General features: G+C 34.8%; 2 protein-coding genes across 4 annotated transcripts; both read left to right on the top strand.

Annotated features, from left to right (window-relative positions):
* Positions 1–5,237: 5,237 nt before the first annotated feature.
* Positions 5,238–9,810, top strand: LOC125212674 (glycerol-3-phosphate dehydrogenase SDP6, mitochondrial-like). 2 transcript variants are annotated; one of them, XM_048112903.1, is made up of 7 exons: positions 5,238–5,647; positions 6,597–7,070; positions 7,488–7,819; positions 8,483–8,643; positions 8,829–9,087; positions 9,217–9,529; positions 9,615–9,810. In XM_048112903.1, the coding sequence occupies exons 1-6, from the start codon at positions 5,296–5,298 to the stop codon at positions 9,514–9,516; spliced, it is 1,878 nt and encodes a 625-aa protein (XP_047968860.1). In that variant the 5' UTR covers positions 5,238–5,295; the 3' UTR covers positions 9,517–9,529; positions 9,615–9,810. The 2 variants fall into 2 exon arrangements, with proteins under 2 accessions (XP_047968860.1, XP_047968861.1); XM_048112904.1 differs by lacking the exon at positions 9,615–9,810 and having other exon boundaries at positions 9,217–9,608.
* A 680-nt stretch (positions 9,811–10,490) lies between these two features.
* Positions 10,491–13,810, top strand: LOC125216016. 2 transcript variants are annotated; one of them, XM_048117617.1, is made up of 7 exons: positions 10,503–10,564; positions 10,663–11,126; positions 11,917–12,015; positions 12,260–12,304; positions 12,829–12,966; positions 13,074–13,430; positions 13,621–13,810. In XM_048117617.1, exons 2-6 carry the CDS (start codon positions 10,734–10,736, stop codon positions 13,425–13,427), a joined length of 1,029 nt encoding a protein of 342 aa, XP_047973574.1. In that variant the 5' UTR covers positions 10,503–10,564; positions 10,663–10,733; the 3' UTR covers positions 13,428–13,430; positions 13,621–13,810. The 2 variants fall into 2 exon arrangements, with proteins under 2 accessions (XP_047973575.1, XP_047973574.1); XM_048117618.1 differs by having other exon boundaries at positions 10,491–11,126; positions 13,625–13,810.
* Positions 13,811–18,490: the final 4,680 nt, after the last annotated feature.

The following is an 18,490-nucleotide window of genomic DNA, read 5'->3' on the forward strand; positions in this document are numbered from 1 at the left end:
TTGGCAGCAAAATTTAATACTATGTGTTCTTTAAAATTGCAATTATTTTCATTCACGCTTGCACTATGTTTCTATGTTACCATTTATTTTAAATGTATTTTTGTTTTAGTTAACTTCCATTAATATTTTATGATTTAGTATTACTTGCTTTATTACCAAGATTTTTATATTGGTGAAGGGCGTGAATGTCGAAAATTAAAATCTATACGCTAATAAAAAATTAAATTGTATCTACTTATTTTATCTCATATATTTAAAATCTATACACTGATATTTCATTTCATACCACTATCATCCATAATTAAAATTCAATAATTTTGATTGTGGTTGTTGTATAACATTCCCTCTGTCCCACTGAAGATGACCCACTTTCTTTTTTGGTTTGTTCCAACCAAGATGACCTTTCACTAAAAATGGAAACACGTCTCTACTTTATTCATTCTCTCTTACTTTACTCTCTCCACTTCACACACAAAATAAAGTTGCATAAATTCTCATGCCGCCCAAGGAATAGGTCATATTCTTTGGGACGGAGGGAGTTGTATATTATTAATGTGATTTCTTACAAATTAATTATCACGTGATTGAAAACAAGAAGAAAAATTATTTCCTCTGTCATAAAAAAAAATGGGCTTTTGATACAATTAGTAAAGTAAAATAAAAGATGATGAGAGTAGTTAAAGTAGTGGTACTGGATAATAAGACTCATATTATTGTTTAATGAGTTGTAATAATGGACTATAATGATATAAGTTGTAAATATATTGATGTATATAGATAATGAGTTGAATAATGCTCAAATTTGTGTGAGACATATTTTGATGTATAGATTTTAGTTGTGATAATAAATAGTTTTAGATATTTACTTTTATTATACTAATATGTACTTTTGTGAATGAATAATATAAGTTTATTAAATACTCTTAATTGTCGGACTAAGTGCTGCAAATTAAGTTTAACTTATTTTGTTGGATATCTATAAACTTTAAACTTGAATCATGACCATTTTTATTAAATATGATTTTAAGTATGTTATTTATATATTTATACAACTCAGTTCTCTTATCTCATTTATTAACATTTTATCTTTCCAGCCCTCTTTCGTATTTTGGGGAGTACTTAACTTGCAAGACTGATGTAGATTTAAACATTAAAATACGAAATTAAACTTCTAACAGTTAACACACATGAAACAAAATGATTATATTTATAGGAACGAAATCTCACACAAATCCAGATAGCCTTGATTCATTTTTTATTTAATTCGTCCATTTAGTCTAGTTAAGGCGGACATCTATAAAAGCATTTACAATGAAAATAATCAAATTGAAATTGATTATTTAAACATTGTGAATGATAGAATCTATCTCCCATATAATGCCTGCAATTGTCATCACATGTAGAGGGATAATCGTCGTCGCACGTATCTCCAATTTCCAAATCACACGTTTCAGCTCCAAGACATCCTATAATACTCGAAAAATTGGGGACAATTACAATTATATACTTAAATGTAAATAATCTTAAAAATTCTGTATTCATGTTATCATGAGCACTGATTGAAGTTGAAATCTTTATAATTACAAAATAAACTGAAATTAATAGTATGTAATTTACAACTATATTTTAAAGTTTATATTAGTAGTATTTGTTCTGTAAAATATTCAAATAATACCTGTAATGAGAGCAGAGCCGAGGATACAAACCAGCAACAAATGAAATAGTTTTGCCATTATATTTTATGAGAAAATGGTCTATGACACCCATATATATATACAAGCATATGTGTTTTTGGGTTATAATTTTTGAAATTTGATTTCCAGAACCCAATGCGAGATAAAATCAATTATTGTCACGGTCCAAAATTAGATTTATATATACTATCATCAATATCATGAATTAACTAGAGACACGATATTATGAATTGCCACTGTATCATATTATGAATTGACTAGATACACAAAAGAATTATAAAAAATCACATCATAATAAAGTTCATGCAATTCAAATAACATTTTAAGTAAAATAAAATTCAAAACACGTTGGAAAGGTACATCATAGACTTTTATACAATAATATAATATATACTACAGTAGTATATTGTATTAAATGTTATTAATTGTATATTACAGTATACGCGGACAATAAATATATACAGATTAAACATATAAGACTAAACACAAATTAATCATTAATTATATCTTTAAATATTTCAATTTCAATTTCAATTTCCTATATCCACGCTATAAATTTTATAAGGGGGTAATGTATTCAAAACTATTAACTTTGAACATAGTCTAACATCTTTGTGTCACACTTCGGCGGTTCCCGGCCCAGCTATTGACACAAACATCGTTATGAATTTTTTATAATAAGAAAATTATATTGTGCAGTTGTTGGAATTTCTACCACCCATTAATAAAAACTATATAGCGATCGATCATTACAAATTTACAATTTCAATCCTGATTGGTGATGATTACAATTATTCATATATAGGGTGAGAAAAAAATAAGCTGAAAATCTAATATCTGAACTGATTCAAGCCGAAATTTTAAAATACGGTTCGATTTTTTTTGTCTGATGAAAAAAAAACCTGAAAAACAGAACTATATTTTAATATTATATATATATTCTATTAATTTTATATGCATATATATTATATATTCTATATACCGTATATATATTATATGTATATATATTAAATTCTGTGCAATAGCATTTATATAATATATTATATAGTATTATATTATGTATTGTACATTCAAATATATACAATATATTATGGAGTACAATTATATATTACTACTACTTTCGTCAACAAAAATATGTACTCTTTTCTTTTTAGCCCATAAAAATATGTACTTTATAATTTTGGAAACTCTTTTTTCTCTAATGAGGCGTGACTCATTCTCTACTTACATTTTCTCTCTACCTCTCCTTACTTTACTAATTTTACATTAAAACCTGTGTCGAATCCAAAGTGCATATTCTTCTAGGACGGAGTTATATTTATGGTTTTGTATGTTTTTCTTTCTTTCTGATTTTTCAGTTTCGGTTCAGTTTGGATTTTGTACTAATTCGACTTTCGGATTTGGTTCTAAATTGACAAAAAAAATTGAATCGAAACCCGAATGCTTACCTCTACTCATACGTAAATAATCCTAAAAGTTTGGTTGTTCGTGTTATCCTTAACATTGATTAAAATCTTTTTATAATTGTAAAACAAAATGAAATCAATTGTTATGTAATTTACAATTAAAGTTTAGGGATATTGGCACCTAATATCATGAAACTTTCAAAAAGTTGGGTTTTTCCACAAACTTTGAAATTGATACTTTACCTCGAATTTGTTATTTCTCACCAATGAAACAATTCCTGCAAATAATATCATGATACGCATTTTTTTCGTAATTTCTCGACAACAACTTTGAGAGTTTCAAGATTTACAATCTTTGAGAATAGTTTTTTTGAAGCACACCCTCCAAATTTGTTCTTCAATCTATTAATATAGTCAGAATTTTTTCACCGGTGAAAAACAACAAACCCAATGTAAAGTTCGTGATATTATTTGTCAATTTTAAAGTTCGTGGGGAAAATCCAATTTTTAAAAAATTCCATGATAATAGGGGTCAATATCCCAATCGATAGCATTTGTTTTGTAAAATACAGGGAGTAGTACTATAGTATCGGGAGTGAGAACAGAGCCAAGGATACAAACCGGCAACAAATGAATAGTTTTTTTTTCCATTATATATTACTACTATGATAAAATGTTTTATTCCACCCAAACATATACAAGGATATATGTTTTTTTGGGTTTTATAATAAATTCGAATCGTGAGTGATTATAGTTTTGTGAGAAAAAAATCATTGTGAGAAAAAAATCATTTGGTCGTTGTTAGGATCGCAACATGCCTTACTGACAAATATGGATACTATGAATGCATATCATATTATGAATTGACTAACTACAATTTTATAATAAAAATCACACAATAGTAAAGTTCATGAAAATTAGATCACATTCAAATACATAAAAATACAAAACACGTTTAATAAGAGGACTTTAATTTGTAGCTAAGACTTTATTATTAGATGTGTTTATATAAGCAGTTTAAACTTTAATATATAAGAGTAAACATAAACTAATCTTTAATGATATCGTTAACTATTTTCATTTCCATTTCAATTTCCCTTATCCATGCTATAAGAGCATCCGCAGCGGTGGCGTCCGTCCGTCCGTGCCAGCGGCACGGCGCTGCTCTTAGCTAAGAGCACGTCCGTGCCGCTGAGCAGCCCTACGTGGCGTATTCTTATTGGCCAACGGCTAAATTCGATTTTTTTTTTTTTTTTTTATTCGAAATTTATTTAAAAAAATGTTTTTAAATAAAAAAAAATATTTTCCCACTTCCCAAAAAATTATATCCGTTTTCTACCCACTTTTAATTTATTTTTCAATTTTTTCCCCCAAAATTCACATTTTCATCTATAAATACCCACATTTCAACACAAAAAATTCCCATAACACTTTAGTTATAGGAATTTTTAATTTGTAGGATTTTAATTATGTATTTTTTTATTTTCTAGAATTTTAATTATGTATTTTTATTTTTTAGAATTTTAATTATGTAATTTTTATTTTTTAATATATTTTTTATAATGTAAAAATATTTTTAGTAATTGAAATATTTAAATTGAATAATAGAATAGTGGGATCATTGAGCTTGTCCTTAGCTAAGAGCATGGATGTGGGTGTTGTGCTCTTAGCTAAGGACAAGGAGTAAAAGTGGGTCCGGGTCTACCTCCATATTCTTAGCTAAGAGCACGGATGAGGATGCTCTAAATATATAAGCGTGTAAGAGTTGAAAAAGCTATGAACTTTAAGCATAGTCTAATATTTCTATTCAACCATATATTTACGCTCTTTGTGTGACACATCAGCACTTCCCATTTAAGCTCTTTGTGTGACACGTCGGCGGTTCCTAGCTATTGAGTATTGACACAACATCGGTATGAACTTTTAATTATAAGTTTTTACTTTTAATACCCATTTTATTAAAAAACAGTATACTTTTCTGTATGTGACAATCCAATGACATTTCTATGCCACCTCCCTATTTATTATTATAATAATTATAATATAAAGTGAGTATATTCGATTCGCAATTTCAAGGCAGTATATATATATATGAAGTGTTGAGTCCCATAACTGATGCAATCCGTTTATTCCTCTTCCCATACTCTGCTCTGATCGCACAAATTACATTATTCTGATCGCAATTTTCCCCTTTCATGGCACCCTCCATACGCCTCCGGCGTCTCGGCGCCGTCGCCGCCGTGGCTGGCGGCGCGTACTTCACCATCCTCAGCAATCCCCCAATCGCCGCCGGCGACCGCGGTCTCACCAATGCCAAGCGGAGAATCGCCGACCCCAACGCCGCCGTGCCGGCGCGCGATGTCCAGGAGTCCGCCTTGATCGCCTCCAGCGCCGCTAATCCCCTCGACATCCTCGTAATCGGCGGCGGCGCCACCGGCTGCGGCGTTGCTCTGGATGCCGCCACGCGCGGCCTTCGCGTCGGCCTCGTGGAGAGGGAGGATTTCGCGTCCGGCACTTCCTCGAGGTCTACCAAACTCATCCATGGAGGTCTGCGTTTTTTTTTGCCTTCCAATTTTGCGTTTTCTGCATTGAGTTGTACCTTGGGAAGTTAGAATTGTACGGTGTTACCGCATGAGATGAGGCGAGGATGCATTGATCACGTTTGTTAACTGTCATGGAGTAACTGTGACTGTCTGCTAAAAGTAAGAAGTTATTCTGTTCTTTCACGTGAACAAAACTGTAATCTATTGCATATTGCTAAAAAAAATTATTTTGTTTTAGCTTGTTTATAGTAGTACTCATATAGAGATGGTTTGTGTGTTGAATACAAACTTAATATCTCAATTTTTCACATAATTTGTGAAATGCTTTTGTAGTAGTAGGTCGTTGATGCTGTAGCACAATTTTAATCGGGAAAACTTTAGCAATGCTGATTAGAATTTTGTAGTGCAATAGCTGTTTGACTCTGTGGAATAGATAAAAGCTTTTAGTGCAAATGAGATATGAAAGTTGTTACGCTGGAACGGTTGTGGAATACACAATTTAGTTCCATGTTCCATCTACTATAAGAATTAAGCCAATTGTAATATAACTACTTTGTGGAATTACGAAGCTATTGTTGTTGAAGAGACTATCTAGGTTTATGCTTTAAAAAAAATTATTGTACTTATTTCCTAACTATTGCACTTGGTTTATGCTCTTAAAGTGATAAGAGGAATTATTTGCCTAATGAGAAGATTCACACAGAAGGTGCCTGTTTAATTGTTTCTTAGAGATGGTTTTAAACATAAATCCACAATTTAACCTTTATCGCTTCAGCGGCATCAAATTAAAGTTATATGTTATATTTTGTTATTATGACTTACTTTTAAATCCTCGATTGCCATTAGTTTGAACGACAATATTTCACATTATGCCCTTCTTTGTTCATGTCCCTTGTTGCCTACTATGGGTTTAGAGGACCCCATAATATGTTCTAAACCGTCATTTATTTCAGGAGTCCGTTATTTGGAGAAAGCTGTTTTTAACTTGGATTATGGGCAGTTGAAGCTAGTTTTTCATGCTTTAGAGGAACGCAAACAAGTTATTCAGAATGCCCCCCACCTTTGCAATGCCTTACCTTGTATGACACCGTGTTTTAGCTGGTTTGAGGCAGTGTACTACTGGATGGGTTTGAAAATGTATGACCTGGTAGCTGGCAGGCATTTACTCCACCTGTCACGATACTATTCAGCTCAGGAGTCTGTCGAACTCTTTCCTACTTTAGCAAGAAAGGGGAATGACCGGAGTTTGAAAGGAACCGTTGTTTATTATGATGGACAAATGAATGATTCACGTTTAAATGTCGCATTAGCGTGTACTGCTGCTTTGGCAGGAGCTGCTGTAGTGAATCATGCTGAAGTTATATCCTTTCTTAGGGATGATGGTACTGGGCGTATAATAGGAGCTCGGATTAGAAATAATTTATCAGGTACGTGTATCAATTTCACTTAACCATTAGTTTTTGTTTCATGATTTTCTTGATTTGATTTATTTTATGACATGTTCAAACATGATCAATCCTCAATTAAAGTGTCTTTGATGGACTTTATGCATCACTGTGACATTTTTCTCTGACCTTTTATTTTTATTCCCACACCAGACTTTGCATGAATATCAGTGTAGAAAGTTATATAGTAACATATTTGCACTGCAGTTTTGACGCATATGAATCCAAGAGAGAGTATGTAAAGTGGATTTTTCTATTGCCTTGGGATCCTTGATTCCTGAATGCTAACTCTAATGTTGTTTCTGCATCTGATGTCTTACTGTTATTTCATTTGCTTATCTTGGGGCCTCTGCTGCAATTGGTCTGGCGTTTCATATTTTGCTATGTCAACCTTTGCAGGCAATGAGTTTGATACATATGCCAAAGTTGTAGTAAATGCTGCTGGTCCCTTCTGTGACTCTGTCAGGTTGATGGCAGACAAAGATGCAAAGCAAATGATCTGCCCCAGTAGTGGTGTCCATATAGTGCTTCCTGATTACTATTCTCCAGAAGGAATGGGCTTGATTGTTCCCAAGACCAAGGATGGCCGTGTTATCTTCATGCTTCCATGGTTGGGAAGAACAGTTGCTGGCACCACTGACTCGAATACATCTATTACAATGCTACCAGAGCCGCATGAGGATGAGATTGAATTCATATTGGATGCCATTTCTGATTATCTTAATGTTAAGGTTCGTGCATCACATATGCTTAAATGCCGATTCCAATCAATCTCAACTTACTTTTTTTAACTTTATTGTTTTTATGTGTTTATCATTCGTCTTTGGCTTTAATCATTGCTAGTTTGCTAAATCATTTATCTCATTTTTTTTCTTTCACAGCTAATTAAATTCTTTTTCTTTCTTTTGGTTCAATCTAGGGGCTGAATATATTGACAGTAATAAATTCCAATATATTTCACATTAGACCTTAAAACCCTTAACACTAGTTTCCATATTTTGCTGCTCTTTTGCTTGATGCGCAGCCATTAATGTCGATATTATGTGCTGGTTCAGTGTATCAAGTTGAAATTCTGCTTCTTGGTTATCTAGTCTGTAAGATATCCTTAGATTGTTTTGGTTGGTTGTATGATATCCAGTTCCGGTCATCCCTGAAGAGTCTGTAGGCATGACATGGCTTTATTCACGTCCTCGGGGTAAAAGGAATTTTCAATATTTTGTTTTTCAATCATACTACTATTGAAAGCTTGAAGAAGTATTGATCTGGGTGGAATTGGTTAGTGAATATGCACGAATGATTCTCCTTTTATTTTCCGTCTCCCGCCAGCCTTATTAAATATTATTGTCCAATTATTATGCTTCAAGGGGAATGTAATGTTTAAGAATGATTCTTAGGTAAGACGCACAGATGTCTTGTCTGCTTGGAGTGGCATTCGACCATTGGCTGTTGATCCTAGAGCCAAAAGCACTGAGAGCATTTCCAGGGATCACGTAGTATGCGAAGATTTACCTGGTTTGGTCACAATTACCGGTGGAAAGTGGACTACATATAGAAGGTAAATCAATAGTTGCATAATAAAGTGACTGAACATTTCATTATTTCCACTTTTTTGGTGAAAGATTACAATCAGAACAAGTGGCATGCATCCCTGCTGCTCTCTTCAACCATTCATCTATGCTTAATCCTTCAGTTATTAGAATTTCCCAGTTAGCATCTGTTACTTACTCAAATCTATTCCAGCATGGCAGAGGATGCTGTTAATGTAGCTATCGGATCTGGAAAGTTGAGCCCAGCGAGCAAGTGCGTGACTTACAACCTTCAACTTATAGGCGCAGATGGATGGGATCCTGCTTCTTTTACCGTACTAGCTCAGCAGTATGTGCGCATGAAGACGTCATATGGTGGGAAGGTTGTGCCTGGTGCAATGGACACTGCTGCTGCAAAGCATTTATCACATGCTTATGGCACTTTTGCTGAACGAGTAGCTGCCATCGCTCAGGTTTACTGGTCCTCCATTATTCCTGCAAACACACATGTCTTGCATAATTTTCTAAACCCGAATAGGCTTTTAACATGACTCACACATTTGCTGCTCTAGCCTAAATTGTTTAGTATTTATATGCATCAGAATGAAAACCTGGGCAAGCGACTAGCCCACGGGTACCCTATCCTGGAGGCTGAAGTTGCATACTGTGCTCGGCATGAATATTGCGAATCAGCTGTCGACTTCATAGCCAGAAGGTCTCGGCTTGCCTTTCTTGATACTGATGCTGCCAGGAGGGCAGTGCCCCGTATCATCGAGATATTGGCTTCGGAACACGAATGGGATAAGTCAACGCAAAATCAGGAACTGCAAAAGGCTCAAGAATTTCTGGAAACCTTTAAGTCGTCAAGAAATGCTCAATTTCACGATGGCAAACATAAATAATATACTACTATATGTAGGATTGATTACTTTACTTCTTCTATTAAATTGTGACAAATATAGTTAAATCAGAAATCATAATCTCGTCTTCTTTATTACAGGTACACATTCTTGAAATCTACTTGGTCCATTTTCACCACGCAAAAAGGTCCATAGTTTCATTTTATATTTACTTTATTTGTATTTTTAATTTACAGTTTGGAGCAGTATTTGATTTGCTCCTCCTTTTCAACTTTTGCCTCCAAACACAAGATTGAAATAAAAATCCACCCATTATTCATAAGAACAAAAATCGTGGGATTTGGCATTCTCTTTATCGATCCTTTTAATTTATTTTGCTTATGATCGAACTACCGCTGTCAATTTTAAGTTACTGAAGTTGAGGTCTCGACTATGGAGTGATATATTGTTAATTAGAGATTATTTATTTTCATTCGCTGGTGGTTCAAATTGCCAATTAACGAAAAATTCGATATTTGCTACGGGAATTCCAAAATAGAAATTCTGTAACAACTTTATTTACTAACTTTAAAGATTTCACACAAAGGTAAGCAATATGTCTTTTACTACTATGAATTATTGAGATGGTAAGTAAATCAGTCGGATTGAAACGTTTAGCGCATCATCAAAACATTGTCGAGATAGAAAATGAACCCATTTTCAAAAAAGAAACGAAATGAAAAGATGAATAGAAAATAGTAGTACTACAATTTAATTTGTTATATCTTGGTTGCAAAGAATTAATAAGAAGATGTTTTCGCTCTTAATAAGAAGATGCATCAATACGTGGAAAACGATTCTCACATCACAAAAATATTTTCAACCTAAACTGTATACTAATTATTTAATTAGTATGGTACAATGCTTTTTTTTGTTGTTTTAAAGACAACCTCTTTGCTAAAGATACTTACTAATATACGTTGATTTCATTTAAAAGTAATTCAGATTTTATATTCTCATAACTGATTTACAAAACACGAACAAAGAAAAAACCCAAAAAGTAAAGAAATTAGAGAAATCCCAGCGCAGCTCGTTGGAGAGCGAAATTCAAGTAAGATCAATCAAGCACTCTTTCTTGAAAAATTATTCTTGACAAATGTAAGTATTCAGTGAGAGCTCTTAATAGAGATGGGTGAATTTGATTGAAAGGTGACGAAATATGGTCGGCAAGAATTAAAGAAATCGTTTTCTGGTTTCTGGGTTTCTTGATTCTGTATCAAATGGGTCGGAGGGGGAGTGAAGTGGAGCCGGTGAGGTTTGGGTCTATGGTGCTTCTGTTGATGGGTTTAGTCTCTTTCTGCATGGTCTACATTTTCATGGCAACTGTGATGAGCCCCTCGTCGTCTGGTGATTCAAAGGTGGGATCTTTAGGGTTTGGTGATGGTGGGAATTCGGAGGCTGAGGTGAGTGGAGGTGGGGGTTGTTGCAGTGGGATTCCGAATTTGGAGCTGTGGGGTGATGCTGTCAAGTGGGGGACTGATTTCAAGTTCAATTCGTCCGAGCAGTGCTGCAGCTCTTGCAAGGCGATGTGCACGGGGAAGGACGGGCCGTGCCTCTGTGATTCGTGGGTGTTCTGTGGGAATAAGGAGGCTTGTGGGGAGAAATTTGGTGAGGTTAGTACTTTGGAGTTTTTTTTTAATGTCATGCTTGTTAGTTCTGCTTCTTGTCTTGTGTTCTTGAATGATAATTTGGACTGTGTTGATCTTGGATTGGTTGCTGTTTCATGAGCTTTTGGTAGATGAATTATCTTTTGTTGTGGTCATCAGTTGGCTATCTCAGAAGTTAGAGCAATTTTGAATCTTGTTTGTTTTTGAAAGATAGTAGCTGTTGCATTCTATCAATTGATGACAAGCACACCAGGAAGACGAATAAAACGTGCACGAAATGTAGAAGTGCAGTAGCACGTTTGTTAGTGAGATAGGTAATTAGGAATTTAGGAGACTTGAGCCAGGTCAGTTTATAAGAATGGAATCCTAACCGAATGCAGCTAGGAGAGAGAAGGAAGTCAGGAGAATAAAAAGGGGAAAGACCATATGAGAGGCATGATTTGAGCGTGTGAAGTCGGGCTGAGATTTGGGGATCTTGAGCAAATTGCATTCTTATTATTCTGCTCTTCAGTTGTAACCATTCGATTATCATCAATACAATTCCTACTCTGTTCTTACGTAATTGAGTATTGTGTGTGTGATTATCCAGCTGAGTGCAAACAGTAGCATGCTATCGCTTATGATTTTGTCCCGGATTACATCATTGAAGGGAAATAAGTGACATATAGTGATAGCTTGTATGTAAAATCGAATTGATTGTCTATGAAATGCAGGTTACAATTTAGAACTCTGAGGTTTTGTACACTTCTAACTATGAAATTGACATGATTATTTCTGTTTGCTTTATGTCGTTTAGTGCTGGTTGAAGAAACAAAAGGATGTCCTGCTTCCCGAAAAACAATATACTGAAAACAAAGTCATGTGGACATCGGGCCTCGTCTTTGGGAGAGGGGAGGTATGCACGATAGCCTAGTGTCATGTGGTGGTTTGACAACAATCGCCATATGCATTCTGTGCATCTTAAAATGATTATTAAGCTCAGTATATTCTTGGTCGTATGGAATGTACGCCATTTTGTTTAATTCCTTGTGTTCACCATCGCTGCATTCTTTCTAAGCAGCTAATGTTTCTTATCACCGCACGAGTTTATGATTCATGGTTCCTAGGGCTAACAATTCGCTTCTCTTTCTTCTTAAAAGGGCATTATTGCATTGGAGACGGAGTATGGGAACCTTCACATCAAGGTAAAATCTTATGTCCTCTGTATTCGGTAAAAGTAAAACTAGACTTGTTTTTATCAAAACCTCAACTGCTGAAGTTATTACACTATTTAAATAAAAGAAGAGCTTCAGTGCTTCATAATGCTATTCCTCTGGCTGCATAGTGCATAGTGCTTTGTGCTTTACATGAGTTTGGAGAAAATAAATGTTACGTATATAAGTATAAATTTTTTTCATATTATCATTCGCCTGATTTGAGTAACGCCAGACTTCAGACAATAAGTTAAGCAAACTGGGACAGCCAACTTGATATAGGGAGTGTTGGCCGAGATTACAAGTTGTGAACGAGCTTATAAGCTGTTGCGAAGTGTTTGGAAAAACAAGCTCGTAAACTGCTTATAAACTGTAACACTAAGCTCCCACAAAAATAAGTCTATTTTAAAGTCAACCAAACACCATGGCTGAGCAGAAGTCTTGATTCTAATTCAAATGCTTCATTTTGTGAAATCCTTCTTTTGTTTTTGATGATTTTTCTATTTTTCTCACAGCTTTTGCCTGAATGTTCCCCACATTCAGTTGCATACATGCTAGAGTTGTTGGCTCTGCGACATTGTGCAGGCTGCCATTTTTATCGAGCCGAAGGCCGGGGTCAGTTTTGGGATATTAAGGGAAACCACACAGAAGATGTAAGGCTATAACCTTTTCTTCTTACAAACCTTTAGAAAAAGTTCAAGTATACTACTTTGCTTTCTTGTTAAGAGTCTTCAAAATTTCCTACTTTTAAACTTGTCAGGCTTCATATGGCCCTCCGTTTGCTCTTATTCAAGGAACACTAGAAGCCCAAGAAGCCACATTCGACCCGATTCCATCGGAGCACAGCTCAACCATAAGAAGGGGTTCAATGGCATGGGTTGGATCCGGCCCTGAATTCTTCATCAGCCTTGCAAATCATGAAGAGTGGCAAAATGGATACACCGTGTTTGGTTCTGTACTCCCTGAAGATATGGCGATTGCCGAGAAAATCGCATGGCTTCCTACAAAGTCAGATGTTTGGAATAACATCAATGTCTCAGTTTTGGAGAAAACTGTACCTTTGAATATTCAAAGATTCAACCTCAGTGACGGTGACCTAAGTCTCACTGACTAGAAGGTACCTCGAACGCCTTTTCGTGTATATTTCTGGCTGAAAATTAGGTTTTAATGCACCTCACTTTGAATGTTGAGGTTTGAAGGAATTGTTTCTTCATTGTTTGTCACGTCCTGATTTGAATGTTGTGTTTTGAATGGATTGTATCTTCATTGCCTCTCTCTTTCTCATTCTCTCTCTCTTTTTTGATCAGTTAGATCCAAAGTGTAGATGAACATTATGGAGCATATGAAGGTGCAGCCAAAGACTAACTGTAAAGCTCTACAACATGCACCTCTGGAGGTGCCTTCTCAAGGAGTACTAAGGAAATGTCGTATTTTTTTCCTCCTGTCAAAACCTAACAAAATTCATAGATAAATAAATGTATTTATTCTCCTTCTCCATTTTTTCTATTATAAATAGAGTCCCAAGAAATTGAATTTGCACGTTTGTGATTTTTGGAAAAAAAAAATATTATAAAAAATCTCAACTTTGATATATTTACATGAAGTGCAATTTTAATATTTTTCAACTAAAATGCCCCTAGTTTCTGATGGAAAGTTTTGTACATCTTCACATCTCAAATTAATAACCAAATACTATCATAACAGTTTTCAAATAGATCACTAAAGTATTATAATAGGCACTCGTAGTACAAAATATATTAAATCATGGAGCAGTATATTAGTACATTTTTTATGTGTGTATATATGTATTTTTGAGATTTGTGATATTCTGTTCTTTAATTTTTTTTTATTTTATCTTATTTCTACAAAGCTTAAAATTTAATTACTTATAAAATAAAATAAAAAATTAAAGAGTAAAATATACACACAGAACCAAGACTACTATAAACTAGGGCTAAATGGCAAATTAGTTATTTTGTGCAATGCTATAATTTCTGGACAAATATTTTTAACCAGTATAAATGATAATGAAAAACGATTTGTCGGGATAGGAAGTGATAGCCAATAAGGAAAAAAAAAAAGAAAGCGGCTTGTTACCAAAATAAACACACAAATATTAATCAAAATCATTTAGGGTGCATTTGGAACACGGAATTAGAATTGATTGGAATTCTATGAAATTGAATTGGGCTGAATTGAATTCTAAATCCATTATTTGATATTATTACATAATTGACGTAGAATTGTATTACAATTCCAAATTCACTGTTTGGTAACATAAAAAATTCATGGATTGCCTATTCCATACAGTTTTGGAATAATACACATAATTATTGTGCCATTTTAAACTCTTTTGACCACCAATACATATATAGACTTTAAAATTTTTAATCAGGTGACTTATGTCCTAAAGTAAAATTTTTGATTAATTATCTTTCCTTGAGGTTGGACGCAATTAAGCTAATGCAGTTAACAATAAATGTTGGTAGGAGTAACAATTCAAAATAACGTAAAGCAAAAAATCTGGCACGAACAATAAATATACACCAATGAATTGAATTAAAAGGAGTATTAGTATATATGAACATGATTCAGCTTCAAATATTTTGTGTGATATATAAGCACTTTTACCTAGGAGGCATATGAATTGCAAGCAAAGAAATAAAAAGTTGTTGGTTTCTGTTCTTTGCTCATTTCAATTAATGCTTTGAAAAATTGTTGTATCACTTTAACTGGAAAAATAATTGATCTTTCGATTATGATAGTGATTAACTTGGTATCATATCCTTAATATTGCTAACATAAAGCACGATTGTAGTTAAAGTACACTATTTTGATATGCATTTGACTTCATAATACAATAAAGGACGATTTTATTAACATTTGACCTCACGAAACCATGAAGGTTTCGAGCTTTTCCAGAGAGAATTCTATAGAAACCCACTGCATACTTACGACAAGAATAACTAGAAATTTGCACAGTATTAGAATAGTTATAAATTTGCACTGTATTGGAATAACTAGAAATTCGCACGGTATTGGAATAACTAGAAATTTGCACAATGTTAGAATAATTATAAATTTGCACTGTATTGGAATAACTAGAAGTTCGCACGGTATTGGAATAATTAGAAATTCGCACAGTGTTAGAATAATTATAAATTTGCAGTGTATTGAAATAACTAGAAATTTGCACAGTATTAAAATAACTAAAATTTGCATTGTATTGAAATAATTAGAAATTCACATTAAACTGAACAAATAATCAAAAACTAAAAATTATATTTATTTAGACACATGTGATCACACAATATTTGTATCAAGATATATAGCTAGGCAATCTATTTATTATTGTAGGATTCATCCAAAAAATAGTACTCCATTATTGGGATTGGGGAATTGAAAAACGTGGAATTATAATTCAATTCCAATTCAATACATTTTTTAGATATCAAACAATGGAATTGTAATTCAAGTCTCCAATTCCAATTCCATAGTCTCAATTCCATATTCCCAAACACAGTCTTATAGCAGAAAATTACGGTGAAACGAGATCCGACATAGTGCGACATTTCATTTATCGCCGATTATGCTACATCGATTTTTTAGTTAGCCATATTAGCACAAATATTGATAGTAAAGTTATAAAATAAGATAAAATTAATAGTTAGGTAATTTATACAGTAATAAGTAGGAGTGACATTTTAAACCTAGTACCCAAAAAATAATTTAGCAGTGTACGAGAAAATAACATTTTTAAGCCGTATTAAAAATAAGATCTAATGTGAACAAAATGAATAGTTTTGAACAAGATAAACAATTATGAATACATGTTAGTACAAACGAATTGGGCTTCAATTAAAACGGAATTGGGCTTGAAAATAGATGATAGGTCAAATATTTGTATATATAGAGGTTTTCTTTACGTCAAATATTTGTATGTATAGAGGTTTTCTTTTCTTTGAAAATAGTTGATAGGTCCAATATGATGTTATTCCAAGTACTCTTAAAAGTAACTTCTATTTTTTCCTCAACGAAACACAAGCATTCCTCGATTACTTATTCAACACGTTTCAATATCACCTCACAAATCTCATCCATACAGAGCCAGAAATTTATACGGGAAGGGGGGAAATATATATAGGCAAAATTTTAGAGTTTTAAAGGGAGAAGAATGTTATATTACTAATTTAATACTTAATTACTAACTATAATTAAATAATACTTTATCCGTCCCAGATAATATGTCCTATTTTTCATTTTTGGTCCGTCCCATATAATTTGTCTTATTTCACTTTTTACCATTTTTGGTAGTGGACCTCATATTCCACTAACTCATTCATACTCACATTTTATTATAAAACTATTATATAAAATTATGACTCACATTCCACTAACTTTTTCAACTCACTTTTCATTACATTTTTTAAGACACGTGTCCAGTCAAAATGAGACGAATTATCCTGAACAGAGGGAATAGCCCTTAGATATTCAAATCAATGGCCTAGATCATCAGCCTCGAAATGATATAAAACATCCTGGATTAGGTAGTTTATGATTAAAATTTAGACCATATATAATGTTCATGTTTTGACACATTAATGAAAAGTGAAAACACACCACATTGTCAGACTTTTATTCGGACAAAGGAGTATGTCAAACAATTTACGTGGTTTGACAATCCAAATGACTTATTTGTCATCCTGAAATAAAACTTTTAGTAAAACAAACATTAGAGCATCCGCAGCGGGCTGCTGTCCGTCCATGCCAACAGCATGCCCCGCCGCTGCGAGCCGTCCGTCTGTGCCAGCGGCACGATGCTGCTCTTAAATAAGAGCACGTCCGTGCCGCTGAGCAGCCTTACGTGGCATCTCCTGATTGGCCAACTGCATAGCCGTTGGCAAATTTGATTTTTTTCTTTTTTTAAAAAAAAAAATTGGAATTAATTTAAGTTTTAAATAAAAAAAATATTTTCCCACTTCCCAATAATTTATATCCGTTTTCTACACACTTTTAATTTATTTTTCAATTTTTTTTCCCCAAAATTCACATTTTCATCTATAAATACCCCCATCCCACTTCAACACAAAAAAATTTCCACCATACTACACAATTCTCATCTATTCTATCATCTAAATTCTCTCATCTATTTTCTCATCAATTCTAATCTATTCTTTCACCTTTTTTCATCTATTCTCTCATCTAAATTCCCACCACACTACACAATGTCCAGCTCCGATGATCACCCCTCCGGCTCCCACGGTTGGAACCACGATTGGTTCGGCTCCGAGCCATTCTCTAGTCCGGAAACGCAATTTTCGGCCCCTCCTCAAACCCAAGGTTCTCAAGTTCCGGGTGGCTACCGGCCTTACCCGGTGGACGACCAAGATGCCCCCGATGGGCGATACGGGTGGGCACCCGAACCCGGATCGGGAGGGAGCGACAACTCTGCTCCTACTCCTACTTCTACTCCTACTCCTACTCCTCCTACTCGTGGTACCCGCACCCCGTACACTCCGGATGAGATGATGCAGATGTTCAAAGCCTACTTGGAAGTCTCCAAAGAGCCGGACGTTGGCACGAAACAAAGCGAGGAAACGTTTTGGTGGCGCATCACTCGTCTGTACAATGAAAACTGACCCGGGGGAATAATCAATCGCAATGATAGCATGGTGCGCAATTGCATCTACAGAGCCAACGACGCAATCGGTAAGTTCCAGGGGTATTACCTCCAGGAAGAGCGGTCGGCGGGGAGCGGCAAGAGCGAGCTCGACATCATCAGTGCCGCCTTAGCGACCTACCAATCCTTGAACTTGAAACCGTTCAAGTACCTCAGCTTATGGCAGGAGGCGTGCCATCATGAGAAGTATAGGGTGGCGTAGTAGCATCCTCCTCTAACAAACGGTCGAGGTCGTTAGCCCTATCCGACGGCGCCTCCGATGAAGTGGCTACCCAGCTTGCCGGAACTAACTTGGGTAGCCCTGACACTGGCCGGAGCAGTTCCCGCCGGCGCAAGGAAAGAAGAAGGCGACGGCCAACCGCCGTCGCACCCCGACTCCATCCGTCCTCGCTCCCGCTCCACTCCCTTTGTGCCACCTCAACCCCCGACCAACTCGCTGTGGACCCTCTTGGGTCAACTCAATGTGACCGATAGGTCTAACATGACTCCCGACCAAC

Source organism: Salvia hispanica, chromosome 3, assembly GCF_023119035.1.
Source record: "Salvia hispanica cultivar TCC Black 2014 chromosome 3, UniMelb_Shisp_WGS_1.0, whole genome shotgun sequence".
NCBI classification, from domain to species: Eukaryota; Viridiplantae; Streptophyta; class Magnoliopsida; order Lamiales; family Lamiaceae; genus Salvia; species Salvia hispanica.

Bases quoted from the DNA above. Each gene is read 5' to 3' on its own strand.
- LOC125212674 (XM_048112903.1), top strand. From the start codon at position 5,296: ATGGCACCCTCCATACGCCTCCGGCGTCTCGGCGCCGTCGCCGCCGTG. The intron at 5,648-6,596 runs GTCTGCGTTTTT...CATTTATTTCAG, and splicing joins TACCAAACTCATCCATGGAG to GAGTCCGTTATTTGGAGAAA. The intron at 7,071-7,487 runs GTACGTGTATCA...CAACCTTTGCAG, and splicing joins GATTAGAAATAATTTATCAG to GCAATGAGTTTGATACATAT.
- LOC125216016 (XM_048117618.1), top strand. From the start codon at position 10,734: ATGGGTCGGAGGGGGAGTGAAGTGGAGCCGGTGAGGTTTGGGTCTATG. The intron at 12,016-12,259 runs GTATGCACGATA...TCTTCTTAAAAG, and splicing joins TCGTCTTTGGGAGAGGGGAG to GGCATTATTGCATTGGAGAC. The intron at 12,967-13,073 runs GTAAGGCTATAA...TAAACTTGTCAG, and splicing joins AGGGAAACCACACAGAAGAT to GCTTCATATGGCCCTCCGTT.